This window comes from Montipora capricornis, chromosome 9 (assembly GCF_036669925.1).
Source record: "Montipora capricornis isolate CH-2021 chromosome 9, ASM3666992v2, whole genome shotgun sequence".
Lineage (NCBI taxonomy): Eukaryota > Metazoa > Cnidaria > Anthozoa > Scleractinia > Acroporidae > Montipora > Montipora capricornis.
Window position 1 is genome coordinate 175,001 of NC_090891.1, and position 15,000 is coordinate 190,000.

A 15,000-nucleotide genomic window follows, 5' to 3' on the forward strand; every position below is an offset into this window, starting at 1 on the left:
ACGTAGAATTGACGTCATACACAGACAATAGTTTTATGCATGCAGAAGTGACGTCACCTGACACAGTAACCAGCAGAGAAGAGGAAAGAAACTTTGCCAACCGCAGAAACTTTCTTTGATTTACCGCTCATCCAAAGAAATGGATGAGTCAGTCCTCTTGTCTTTACAAATGCAACTCAGGAATATGCATCAGTTTGTGTTATCCGCCTCAGCCTTCGGCTTCGGCAGATAACACAAACTTTGGCCTTGATAATTATCGCTATCATGGGAAAACCGAATCCAATAATTGTTAATTAACTAATATGATTAGAAAATAACGTAGCCAATGTTCCCCGATTACTGACTTAAAAAGATGACTGTTGAATTATCATGACGACCACGGCGGGGGCAGATCACAGTATGTAATATCAAGGCATAGGTCGGTGCATGGTTCTCCAGCGTTATCCCAATGTAGAAAACCCAGTGTTTAAAGCGCGCGCTAGTACGTGTCACCTACAGCAATCCATTGCTTTTCGATATAAGAATATTATAGCAAAATGATCACACATTTTTGTCTACATAATGTCAAACACTACAAGGAGTAAGCATATCGCATGATGCATTTCGTAGATACAATCTTAATCTGTGAAAGATTACAATAAGCAACAATAGTACCATATCGTATGACATGCTTGTTTCGTGTCACATACCCCTCTGGATGCCAGGAACACCATTCCAGTAGCAATCTGGTTTGAAAATGACGTTAGGTCATAGGTCTTCAGTGGCGCTACTGCTAGTTTTCCGCAATAATGTTTGTCGAAAATTCCACGGCTTTTTCTCAGGTACCCCAGAAGATCCCCACAGGGTAAGTACTCCATGATCAAAATTGGCTGTACTGTAAAGGTTACACAGAGTTTGGACAACTTCTATAATGCTGCATTCAAACTATTAGTTTCTCGGAAAGGTGGATATGGGCTCTATCATTATTACGTTTAGACGCTTTTAAGAAGTAAACAAATAAAGCAGTATTTGCGTGGCTCTGTGTTGTAAGATCACAGTTTAGCCAACCACCTTTGTCAGCATCGCATATTAGCGGCTCACCTTTGATGAGCAGAGGGGATGAGAATGAAGAAAAGGGCGACTATCTACACATTCCCCAAGTTAAAGGTCATGTTACCCAAGAATGAATGTAAAAGTGAGAAAAAAAAAAAAAAGACATGAATTAAATAATAACTTAAAGAAACAATAATCAACGTTACTCATAATTTCCACATATTTGTGAAGAACTTGGATTTTTAATATGACGAAAGTATAGTGAGTAAGAGATGATTAAAAATTTGTAACATATTTTTAAAGATAAAATATACAATTGTCGTGCAAAATGTACAATTCCTTTAAATTGCTTATCTCTCCCTGGTGGTCTTTGCAGCCTGAGCCAGTTTCTTGCACAAAAGAATAAATTAATAATAATAATTGCAAATAAAAATAAATAAATAAACCAAAGCCTCAAAAACTTTCTTGTATGAAGAAGCTCCACGTGGGTTCTCTTTACAAGTGTGAAATCAGGCACGTGACCGTTTTATATAGCCCACCATTCGCATTTTTACTAAAACTATCAGCTTCAAGGGTTGCATTTCAGATTAAAAAACAAAGTTTATATCTTTTGTCATTATTCCATGCATTGCTTTGATGATTCACCTATTTTGAAAATTGTTCTGTTTTTCTGTTTCTTGACCTCATGCTATGCACTTGTTGGAAATTAACTTGACGTTAAGAGGGTTTAATTTGTTCTTGTGAAATGTGGTGAAAACGGCCATTATCTCGTTAATCGTGTAACACGGCAAAAATGGGCTAGAATTACCCAAAAAATTTGCTTAAATAGACAAATTTAGTCCTGAATATCGATTGATAAGGTTTTCACTAGCGGTCTTTTATTATTGCTGCAAATTTCTCACAGCTGTTTCTACAGTTTAGCAGTTGCAATAAGATCCTTACTTTGGGTGGTGACACAGCCAATGAATTGAACAATATTCGGCTGAGGGCTGTCTCCAATAAGTTTGCCCAACCCGATTTCTCATCAGAGCGACTTTTCCTTCATCTCCAGATGTGGCTACAATAAATGACACCAGGGTACAATAAGATTTGACACATGACTTGTTGAGGTGTTTCATGTATTTGTACCTCCTCAACTGAACTATTAATAACACGGTTGTTTTAATTTCCCAGACTTGTCTTTGTCTCATTTTCTTTACGTCATGAAGCATTGTGATAAAAGTAAGTCCATCTTTTTAATGCCGGTAGTTCATTCGCATAGGGGGCTGATATCAATGGAAGCCGATGGTGCGCTTCTTACTCCATTTTACAGATAATTAGAGCTACAGCTACACAAGTTAAAGGAAGGTGTTAAAACATGCAGACTTTTAAGTCGCTGGGAATCAAAGTTGTGACGTTTGGCTGTCAAAGAAGCGCACCAGTCAATTAAGCTACCCCTGCTCCTGATTCAGTGTTTGGGGCCCCAACGCTTAGGGAGAATCGAATATGCTTGATCGATTCAAATCTCTACTATGTCAACCAGTCGGGGGTAATTAACCATCTTATACGGTATTTAATTTTAAACTGCAATTTAGCAATGGAAAATAGGCTCTATAAATGGTTAAAAGCATTATTTATTTATGAATTTTATGAGGAACTTTATCCCTTAATGTGCAGGGAGGGTAAAAATCTGGTGTATTTGAGGCAAGACGTCGCCATGGAAGCTTGAAATAAAAGTTAAAGAACAAAATATCTTTTTACACTTGCAATGAAGGATTAGGAACCTGTTAGGAGAAGGTGATCTATTTTGGTAATCTCCGCATTTGTTTCAAGGTTAAGATAAAGGTGGGTAGATTATGAAAGAGTTGATTGAGAATTGATGATTTTTGCTGCACCCTTTCATAAAACATAGTAATGGAGATTTGTTTTTCTTTCTGTTACGACACATTTTTATCGTGCATGTTGAACGAGGCTTTGTAAGATTCTACGTGACAGGCAGTTCATTAAAGCACTTGTGATACCTCTTTAACTGAAAGGTATCCGATGGAAACTATAAATTAACAAAGCCGAATCGTACTTACGAGAAAAGCACTTTGCTGCAACAAAACGTATGCCTGGTTTTCCATTTTCACGACTCAAGGTTGCTCGCCAAACTGTTCCAAATGCTCCTGAACCAATGACCTCCTCAAGTGCAATCTGGCGACGTGCTATTTCCCATGAGTCCTCTTCAACATTCAACACCTCCATTTCATGTTCTTCCGTGGCACCTTGTGATCTTTAATCCAGAAATGTTGAGTGTTAGTTCTCTCATTTCCAATGGTGGGTTGGTTGCCGCTCGCCAAAACTGTTTTTCATTTTGTCACAGCAAGTTTCCAAAAGCGTAATTGGTTTGGTTATTTGATGCAGGAAGTCAAGAGAATTCAAAATGACGTTCTGAATTGCAGAAGCAATGATGTTGGTGTATGATGCCCCAAACCCGGAGTGGCAAACAACTAAGAAAGCCATACTTAATATCCAACAGCTGCCATTTTACAATGCCAGATACGTTCTTATGCTTAATAATCGTGCACTTCTTTTGATCTTGAAATAAGCTTTTTTTTGAAATTCAGGTATCCCGGCCAAAGCCCCAACACCCTCTCTCTCCTTCATTTTGTCTTGTGGCAAGAGAGGATGAGGGGACAGAACATCTCCACCATATATTGGCCTCTTCCAATGATAATTTTTTTCAATCTCAATTTAACCCGTGGTCAAGATGCGCGGCTATTTGGAGGAAGACACCTGATTGGGTGTCATTGGCTGTGCGACCATGGCGCGAAGATAAAAATAGATGAGGCATGGAGATGTGTTCTCTATAGTCATCCTCCCTTGCTTGTGGTTAGTTATTGCAATGCTATTTACAGAAGGGGGCGTCATACGTAGAGTATACAGTAGAGAGCTTATGCACAAGACGTTTGCCAAGTAGCCGTAGAGAGACTGGGTCGAGACCGACGTCCGTGACTTGACTTGCTTGCATTGAGCATTTCACGTTAGTGATTTCGCTAGCTGTGAAGCAGTTTTGATTCTTTCTTAAGACAGAATCAAGATTTCTTTAGAAAGAAATGTCACATGCTTTTAAAAAGTTACAATCCAGGATTGATATGAAAGGATAAACTCTTGTTGTAAGAGAACACGGCTTGAAACCTTCAATTTAACTACACGCATTATGAATTGGATGTGAGGTGTTTCCCGGTATCCGGAATAGATCCTGAATATAACTAAAATTTTGCCTTCACTACCAAATGAATGAGACGCATACAACAGAGTAGATACAGGGGCATATAGGTCAGCAAAGACCTCATACGCCTGTTTACTGTAGGAACAGTGACAAATTAAATACTGCTCACCATACCTCACAATTCAGACATGTGTCTTCAGAGAAAAAAACAATTCGCAGTTATGTAAACATGTGCGACACCGCTGTATACCAAAACCAAAAAACACTTTATGGAAAAAAGGGAACGTATAGCCCCACCAACTGCGGTGTCACTAAATACGTGGGCTGAGTTACGGTAACGAATCATGAAAACTAACAATACACACTTAAATCAAACTTCAACTTGGGAGCTGACTTTTTGCTGTCCTACGATGGTTTTCAAATCTTAACGGCCTACTATATATATCTGACACTCATACCCATAATCCTTGTCGGCAAAAAAAAAAGTACTTCTGTCTATTACGCTTCGCATTTATTTTCAGAGAATTATACTATCTTCAGATTTGTGAAACATGGCTTATCAGGGAATAAAATGAATATATATTTGAAGTGATCCTGGCACTTCGCTGGACAATTCAATTTTTTCATTCGTCTTTCACCAGCACTTCAAATATACATTCAATTCATTTCATTCATAAAGTCCTTCACCAGAACAAATGAGCCCAACAAATTGACCTGCTCCCAACTGTGTGGCTTCATAGCTCAGTTGGTAGAGCATTGCACCGGCATCGCAGAGGTCATGGGTTCGAATCCCGTTGGAGCCACCTGAATTTTTCAGGGTGTCTATAAAGCAGCATTTGCTGAAATTGTCCTGCTAAGTGCAAGGTTCACTTCTCTTATTCATGATCATCCAGTGTTCGCTGATCTTCCCGAGCCATTGCCACATTTCTGCAAAGAAAAGAAAATGACCCTTATTGAACAAAGAAGGGTTACAGAAAAAAGAAACTAAACTTCACGATCGTTTAATTTTACAAATTCTAACATGGTCTTTTTGAAATCGTTGCCTTAGCATTGCAACATGTTGCCAGTGCATTAAAATTTAAGACCACAGAGAAAAAACACAAGCACATACAAAGAGGTACTTCTCAAGGAAAGCATATGTATTTTTAAAGGACTAGTACTTACTCTTTTCTTTTTCTTTTGAAGGCTTTGAGTAACGGCGTTCGCAGCGCTCTTTTCGTCATGTGGAGAACTGATTAAGGCAAATTTCTTTGGTAAATGAAAGGAAATATCATTTAGAGTTGATGGTCCAGTATATACACAGAAATACAAGAAAAATCAATGAATAAATTAATTATTCCACATCAAATTAACTTAACTTTCCACGGACAGCAAATACCCAGCTTTGATGTTTGTGACTTGATGTTTGGGACGAGTGACACCACTTTTTTTTATTTGTTATTTCTGGAAAATCAATTCCGGCCAACGTGCGTGTAGAGAAAAAACGTCTCGTGCTTAAGCTCTCAAATTAGCTAATGTGTAGTGTAGTGCGTTGTAGTGCAGTGCAGTATATTGTAAAGTAGGGTTGTATTGTGGAATATGGGGTTAAAAAATAAGTTGTCCAAAAAAAAATGATGGAAAATAAATATAAATCAATATATTATCTCACAGATAAATTGCTTACAAGATAGAAAACGGAAAAAGAAAATCGAATATAGCATAAAATTGTCCCTATACAAAAACACAAGCAATAGAAGGAGCAGTTGGTTGGACTCGTAGAGGATCAATCTAATTTTGTGGAATGAGAAAATGCTTTTCGTTAACCCGTCTGCACCAGTAATTGAGACAAATTTTTTTTTCTTGTTTTTAAGATTGATTAAGTCATTTTTTATCTCTTTTGGAAAAACCTTTTAAGACCAAATTTCGAAGTCATTGGAGATTTTAGTATTACCGTTAACGTTCACGTTATACAAATGAGATGTATATGAGATCAGAATGACTGCGCAAAGGTGTCTATTTCTTTCAGAATTTCATTACTGTGTATTACAAGTGGATTAACCAAAAATAATAACTGACTTACCTCGCTGTGGCTGCTCAGTACAGGGGCGGAAAGATCATGTGAAGAAAAAAAAAAGGAACTATAGTTGGAGGGATGACTAGGCCACGTTATTTGAGGACGCACATTATTAGTAGTAAACATGATTTTATGCTGAAGAGAAGGGCTGGTAATTTTCATGACAACGAAAGAAATTGCGAATTCTTTAGTTAAGCCTACTACTACTACCACTACCACTACAACTACCACTGCCACCACCACCACCACTACTGCTACTACTACCACCACTACTACTACTACTACTACTACTACTACTACTACTACTACTACTACTACTACTACTACTACTACTACTACTACACCTCCAACCACTACCACTACCACTACCACTACTACTAACTACAACTACTAACTACTAACTACTAACTACTACTACCACTACCACTACCACTACTAAAAAGATAGACAATAACCCTTCAAATGTACTACACTGCTCCACGAGATCACAAATACCTACATAGAAACATGTAAGACTCTTTAACTTAAGATTAGAGATGTGTACCTGTCATCCGTCGTTTGCAAAGGTACCAAACGATTAATGCTGATAACACCACAGCAGACAAAGGGCCGACGATGTAGTACCACTCTATAGCTCTGGTAGCTGTAAAAAACAGAACCATGAATGAATGCAAGTTTTTTTTTTTTTACATGATATCTGTCATATTTATAACTGTTTCCAACCCGAGCAAAAATTCTGTCAGTATAAAGTGAACTCATGGCAATGCTTGAACTAAAACATCTGGACGATCGTGAATGAGGAGAACAAATTGTCAAAACTCCCAGTTATTTTGTGAAATCGTTAAATCGGCTAAAATAATAGGTGTTTCAAAAAGGGATGACCTAAAGTGGCATGACCATCTTGAAAAAATTTCTGCGAAAGCCTCACAGAGAATTTATTTGCTTAGGCAACTTAAGAGCGCTGGTATTGGCCGCATTTCTCTGATTCAATTTTACTGCACATCTATTCGTTCTGTCTGGAAATATGCCTCTGAAGCTTTCCATTTTATTTTATTTGTCTGATCAAATCGAGAGGGTTCAGAAGCGAGTTTTAAAGATTATGCATCCAGAAGTATCATGTAGGAAAGCGCTGGAAGATACAAAAATTTTCAAGGGAACGACAGCTCCTGGCTATTTTGCTAAATTTTTCGCAAACCCCGTACACGTCACTTGATTTCGAAGAAATTTGGAATTAAAATAGTTCCGACTACAAATGCGTCGTCTATAAAAAGAAAAAAAAATAATAATAGTTTAAAAATATAATAATAATAATAATAATAATAATAATAATAATAATAATTTTAGGCTATGGTAATGACAAGCTACGCGATTGCGCGTAGTTATTTTAGGCTATGGTAATGACAAGCTACGCGATTGCGCCTTGTCAATATCTTATTTAAGGAGGCATCCTTACGTTTTACTGCCATTATAATAATAATAATAATAATAATAATAATAATAATAAATGTAAATTTGAAAAAAATCTAAACTTTGGAAAAACTGAACAAGGTCTTACCAATGTAATACTAATCACAATCCCCGCAACTAGCTTTGTAGACAACTTTGTACATACAAGATGGAGCTGAGCTGTCCTTATACGGAAAAAAGGACGTGATGTCATGCCTACTATTAAAAAGTACTGTAAGATCGATGCAACGGTAAAATTTACTAATACAAAATTTAAGCACCCTAGCGATGACATAACTTTGTAAACCCAAGTAGGGTTGGAACATGATGTAAATTATTTTTTTAGGTACGTTCAGCATTTTGCTGTTGTCTTCCTGAAACATCATTAACATTATAGCTTAAGATACCTACTGGATAACCATTCTGTATGTGTGCTCAAATGACATTCTTATTGCACTAGCTCGTTATATCACACCACAGGACTGTATTATAAATGCAACGTTAGATGGTTGTGACTTGACTCTCAAAACTCAACTCGCTCCAAAAAAGAAAAAAAAAACATCACGTGTTCTTATGACGTCATCCAAGAGTGGAAGGCACAGTTTGATTGCAATTAAAAAAGAGGCGAACAAATACCATAACAACGAAAACAACTGTGCGGATAAGGTTGATTTTGTATTTCCTAGGTGTGAATACCATTTGGTATAGAGCCCCGTAAAAGTTTTCTTACAATAAACAGATGCTGATAAATTGTGTTGATTACGTTTAAGAAGAATATCTAGGAAAGGGATTTGGCTACTTTCCTCAAATTCTTTCCTCAAATTCAATTGTGAATTTGATGTTATTATGGCAATTATCTAAAAACTGTAGAAATTGGTTGGCCATTGGCAAGATTAGATGGATCTTTTATGTCCCAAGTTATCTATAAATCTAGTTGCTTGATTAATCGAACAACGTCTATCAGCGAATTATGAAAAATCCATCTGTTGAAATTCTATACTAACAGCTGTTAAAGATACTTTATTTCTATTATTTTAAGCTGCAAAGACAATTAATGAGCAAACTTTGCATAATGAATGAGTTTCCAGTAATCGGATCTCTGCTTTATACGCAAAGAGTTCTGGGATCGCCAGGGGGCAAGAACTGCAAGGAGCTGTAAGATAATGTATAGCGAAACTTATTTCGACGTCCAAAAACACGATTTTCGGCAGAGATCAACGGATCTTTCGACCCTGTTTTATCAGAAATCGATTAGGGCAATGTTGACGCGTGGAAAATGTAAGTTTATGTTTTAAATAACCGTGAAATATGAAATATCATTTACTGATTAGCGTCCTTGATTGCACAAGGTGTATTTTGAAATGTTGACATCACGTTATGGTCTCGAAATACAACAAAATTTGATATAAATCTGAAGTAACTAACTCAATAAAGCCATTAAATTGTATTTTCGTGTGTATAGGGTGTTTTCTGATTAGTTACGTCTTGCGTAAACGAATTATGGCTTTTAGAAAGTTTACGACCTTAAAGCAGGGAAGTCGTTGTCAGAGACTGCAGACTGCAGATGGAAATTGTCTTTACAGAGCTATTGCTCTCTGGAGGGATGAAAGGACTGATGAGAAACATGAGGAAATCCATAGGTTAAGTTATAGTTTGATTGAGAAAAATCCAACGGTTTTTGAGCCGCAAGAGAGTATGAAGGTAAGAGAAGTAACCCCTCATATTGGCTCTATTTCCATCGTTATCCCTCTTAAGTTATTTTTAGATCTCCTGGGAGATCTGATATTCCCACGAGGGTAAACTGATGGCCAATCATATGTGCCCATTTTACTAATGTTGACAGCTGAGCGAATTCTCACGTAATGGATGGTTAAAAGGGGGACATATGATTGGCTATCAGTTAACCCTCGTGGGAATACCGGATCTCGCAAAAGATATAAAAATAACTTAAGAGGGATTTCGATGGGAATAGGGCCAATATGAGGGATTACCTCTCATGCCTTCATACTCTCTTGTGAGCCGCTATTATTTTCTACAAACTCTGTGGGTACATGAATCCCTGAATCACTTCAATGTATTACGATGCTTACACTCCAGCAAACCATATTTCAATCTCCTAATCTGCCTCGAGGTAGGTTCTATGTTTCAATTGATTTCGATATGCCTCAACTGTTAAAAAAAAAAAAAAAGATTTGCTTCTGTCAAACTACCATCAACAAGTATTAAATTCAAATTGACTGGATCCAAGCAATTTTGTCAAGCTTCAACTTCAAACAATTCGTAAAAAGCGTCATCTCCATATACTAGTTCTCCGTAGATCTGATCTTTGGAGCAGGTCTTTGAGGTTTACTCTCACAATCGGACTCTTCTATATACGAAGTTGGTCGGTAGGACATTCAGAGGTTCTGTAACCACGTACAAAATGATTTGAACATACCTTTGTACGCATTGACACCTTGACTTGGTCAGGATTAATAGCTCTACAAATGATCTATGTTATTCGTGGGCGAGTAAAATCTTAATATTTCAACGTGAGGAAGAATCTTCTGCTTTTCTGGGTACCTTCGATCTTTGTCACAACCCAACACAGCACAATGATTGCCACTAGGCATATTTGCAATATTATTTGAATTGCTGAGTTTAGAAAAGCCAGCCCGCTATACATACGTAAATGCAACTTAAAAGGCTTTTTTGAGTTATTTCCTCCAGATTTATACCCTTATTTTTAAATACTTAAAGAAGACCATTTCACAATAAACTTTATAACATTACGCTAGCAAGGAAGTTAATCAGCAAATTATATCTCATATTTCAAGGTAATTCAAACAACAACTTACACTTGACACGTATCAACATTGCCCAGATCGATTTCTGAATAAAATGTGGACACAAGCGTTGATCTCTCTCCAAAATCGTTTTCCGGACGTGGAAAGAATTTTCCGCTATACATTTTCTTACAGCGACTTGCAATGCTGACCCCCTGGCGATCCCAGTACCCTTTGCGTATAAAACAGGGATTCGATCACTGGCAACTCATTCATTGAGGAATAACGATCCGTTAGGCCTTGTTTTATTCTACAGTCGGGGACAAAATTGTTTACACATTGGCCCTTTCAACCCCCTATTCCGTCATTAGCTATCATTCTTAACTCTTTGTCCTTGCTAGGCTACCCAATCCTCCCCTCCCCCAAACAATGTTGTTTCGTAATTCGTGTGATCTTTGACTACAAACAGACAAAACATTGAATGGGGGAAGGGGTCTTTTGGAAAATTTAAAGCGTGGTACAAACAGCCCCGTTCTTTTACGCTTAAAAACGGCTGTACAGACACAATGTGTCAACTCATTTTGACACCGATTGTAGATGCGATACCACGGTAATAGCGTGCAGAGAACATTGACTGTCAAAATATATACTTTCGTGGTAGCAATTATCAGTGATCAAGTTTGAGCTTCCAACTGTATAAATATTGCAGAAATGTAAGTATAAGTGATTAAACATGTGTTAAGTCACCTTAATTAATTAATTAATTAATTAAACGCAAATTGTTAAGTCACCTTAATTAATTAATTAATTAATTAAACGCAAATTGTTATATTCCCCAACCACTATTAGACAACTACACAATTCTGCATCGAAAACAATTTTACCTCTTATTTCAATATCAACAGAAGAGGATGCAGAGCCTGCTTTGTTCAGTGCTTTGCATGAGTATTCACCACTGTCAGAAACTTCAACTTTTTCAATAACGACTATGCTGCTGTCACCGTTTTCAGTGATTTTTGCCCTTGGAATCTTTAAAACGTTATTCTTTTTCCACTTGATTTGCGATGTAGCGTTATTGGCTTTGCAAATCAATGTCAGTTTATCCCCTTCCAGCATTGTGGGATATGGGTTTGGAGATATCTTAGCAGTGGGAAGTTCTGAGATTAAAATGGCGCAATTCAGTGAGATAAAAATCCTCACAAAATCCCAGCCTATTGCTCAAATAAAATGAAATCAGTGTTAATAAAAGGAAAATTTCGACTACAATATAAAGATAATTCCGGTTACTAATCGCTGGGAAAGTAAATGTAACATAGTTTCGCGCTGCTCCACTCAGCTTGAAATGAATGCAACTTTAAAAGTTACGATTGAAGACTCCACGTTTCGATACTCCTGCTATTTTCTTCTCTAGGGGTGATCTAAAGCTTTTACACTACCTTTTTTTTATACGCACGCTTACTGATTAGCGTCACTTCTTATCAATAAGGTGTAAATAGGTGTAAGGTAAAAGACCACCATGATCACGTCTTGGAGGAGCGTGGGTGGAATAAATGTGCCAAGATTCCAATGAAAGGCGTTGATGGTAACGCCAGATGGTGGTGACAACGTTTGAATTTTATATTTCACCCAGTTTCATGGTTGGTCTGGCAAGCATGTAACGACAAAGCTTATTTATTTACTTTTTTTTTGCAAATGAATGCTGCTCATTCGTGCTCTTTTAAACGCACGCCAAAGTAACGTTTGGTTTATCCGATATTATACTCGTGTTTGCAGTCATTGCAAGGACTCGTACACACAGCGTACCTGTTACCTGTTTACACCTCATTAATAAGAAATAGCGCTACTCGTGTCATGTAAAGTTCCATCTCCTGGGGAGGTAGGAGGTCATGTGACACTTTCTCCATTCTTATACTTCCTAATAGTAACATTTTTCTTTTCCTGATTGGTCCATGTGCAAATTCTCCAACACCACATTTCAAAAGCCTGCAGTCTTTTAACAATGTCTGCGTTTAATGTCCGCTAACAAGTGAGCGTACAAAAGGAGTCACGTAACTGTTACAGCTTCAGTAATAAGATCACCAATGAAGAAGGCACTAGGCAGGAGTGTCAAATTCGTCGGGTCTTAAGTCGTACCTTCTAAAAGCTGCATTTCCTTTAAGCCGGAGTAGCGGGAAATCCACCTGGCTGCTTTTTGAACTGTAATCTGTCTTATATCTTATTTGAAAGTAAACCTATTTAATTCAAACCCTTCTGTTTATAAAAAAAAATAAATAAATAAAAACTGATCTGAATTGTATACAAAACTCATAAAAAAACCAAAAAACAAACCTAATACATGAAGAGTAGAATTGGAATATTCTTCACCAGCCTCGTTTTCGGCTATACACTGGTACCATCCCTCCATACTCTTTGCAGTCTTCGGTAACTGAAGAAGTCTTTTTAATGACAGCTTCCATAGAAAGCTCCCCATTTGCAAATTTCCACGATATGTTTGGATGTGGTACACCACTCGCCTTGCAGCTAATGTTGGTTGTTTTTCCTTCAACAACAGTCTGGTTTCGTGGGAACACGGAAACTACAGGAGCGACTGATTAAAATAAGAGTATTTTGGGAAAATACTTTATAAGAGTAAACTGTATACAACGAAATTTCTTTTACATCGAATATCACTGACTATTTGCAGAATGTAACATATTCCAGCCACTGTTAAACAACTACACAATTCTACATCCAAAAAAATTTTACCTCTTATTTCGATATGAACAGAAAGTGAGGTCATTTACTCTCAGCTTAAAAGTGCAGTGTGTGAACGCGGCTTACTTAGTACGCAGAACACGAATTTTAAAACCTGAGAGCCCAAAATTTAAGTAAGTGAGTAAATGACGTCGCTTTCTCCTCGATCCAGATCGCTGAAAGCTATACAAAGGAATATAACAGTAACCTTCTTTAATTAAGAAGATATAGGCGTTAAGCTCGAGGAGTAAAAGCACCTAACGCAGAGTAAGGAAAATAAAATGACCATTTTACATCTTACAGGCAATTAAATGACCATTTCATGATTCACGGAAAAAAAAAAAAGAATTTTTTTACACAAACAAATTTTCTCAAGTTTGTTACCAGCTACAGCCTTCTGCCATTAAGAAACCATATGGTTAAGTGCGATCGTAGACTAGTATTTCGCCATTAAAACTGTTGTTGATTCCAATCAAAACCAGTAAACAGATGCTTTCCAAGTTTTAACGATGGTATTTTAAAAATATTTCATACTTTTTATGTATTTTGACAATGCCGGGGGAATTATAAAAATATGTAATGCATTCACAATGGTAAAAATAAAAATAAAAAAAACCGAAATCGCTTTCATTCCTTGTCTATTTCTACACTGTTAAGTGACCACTTGTGACAAGCCCACAGGCATTATTGTATGCGGCTCTCGTTGCGCGGATAGGATGAGACCCTGTTTTGTCACAAATCGATTGGGGCAATGTTGACGCGTGGAAAATGTAAGTTTATGTTTGAATAACCGTGAAATATGAAATAACATTTACTGATTAACGTCCTTGCTTGTATAAGGCTTATTTTGAAATGTTGACATCACGTTATGGTCTCGAAATATTACAAAATTTGATATAAATCTGAAGTAAGTAACTCAATAAAGCCGTTAAATTGTATTTTCGTGTGTATAGGGTGTTTTCTGATTAGTTACGTCTTGCGTAAACGAACTATGGCTTCTAGAAAAGTTACGACCTTAAAACAGGGAAGTCGTTGTCAGAGACTGCAGACTGCAGATGGAAATTGTCTTTACAAAGCTATTGCTCTCTGGAGGGATGAAAGGACTGATGAGAAACATGAGGAAATCCATAGGTTAAGTTATAGTTTGATTGAGAAAAATCCAACGGTTTTTGAGCCGCTTTTATTTTCTTCAAACTCTGTGGGTACATGAATCCCTGAATCACTTCAATGTATTACGATGCTTACACTCCAGCAAACCATATTTCAATCTCCTAATCTGCCTCGAGGTAGGTTCTATGTTTCAATTGATTTCGATATGCCTCAACTGTTAAAAAAAAAAAGATTTGCTTCTGTCAAACTACCATCTACAAGTAGTAAAGTCACAGTGACTGGATCCAAGCAATTTTGTCAAGCTTCAACTTCAAACAATTCGTGAAAAGCGTCATCTCCATATACTAGTTCTCTGTAGATCTGATCTTTGGAGCAGGTCTTTGAGGTTTACTCTCACAATCGGACTCTTCTATATACGAAGTTGGTCGGTAGGACATTCAGAGGTTCTGTAACCACGTACAAAATGATTTGAACATACCTTTGTACGCATTGACACCTTGACTTGGTCAGGATTAATAGCTCTACAAATGATCTATGTTATTCGTGGGCGAGTAAAATCTTAATATTTCAACGTGAGCCCCGTTCTTTTAAACTTAAAAACTGCTGTACAGACACAATGTGTCAACTTATTTTGACGCCGATTGTAGATGCGATACCACGGTAAGAGC

At 37.2% G+C, this 15,000-nt stretch overlaps 1 protein-coding gene, 1 non-coding gene and 1 pseudogene across 2 annotated transcripts in view; 2 read left to right on the forward strand and 1 right to left on the reverse strand.

Moving 5' to 3' along the window:
- Window positions 1-15,000, reverse strand: part of LOC138016339 (fibroblast growth factor receptor 1-like) — a 53,145-nt pseudogene that overhangs the window by 15,402 nt on the left and 22,743 nt on the right.
- Trnaa-ggc (transfer RNA alanine (anticodon GGC)) lies at window positions 4,956-5,028 on the forward strand. Its single transcript has one exon. It is a non-coding gene; the product is annotated as a tRNA-Ala (tRNA).
- LOC138016095 (uncharacterized) overlaps window positions 14,214-15,000 on the forward strand; it is a 4,394-nt gene continuing 3,607 nt past the window's right edge. Inside the window, exon 1 of the mRNA XM_068863268.1 lies at window positions 14,214-14,387. Coding sequence (XP_068719369.1) covers window positions 14,214-14,387 — 174 coding nt within the window. The remainder of the gene's footprint in view (window positions 14,388-15,000) is intronic.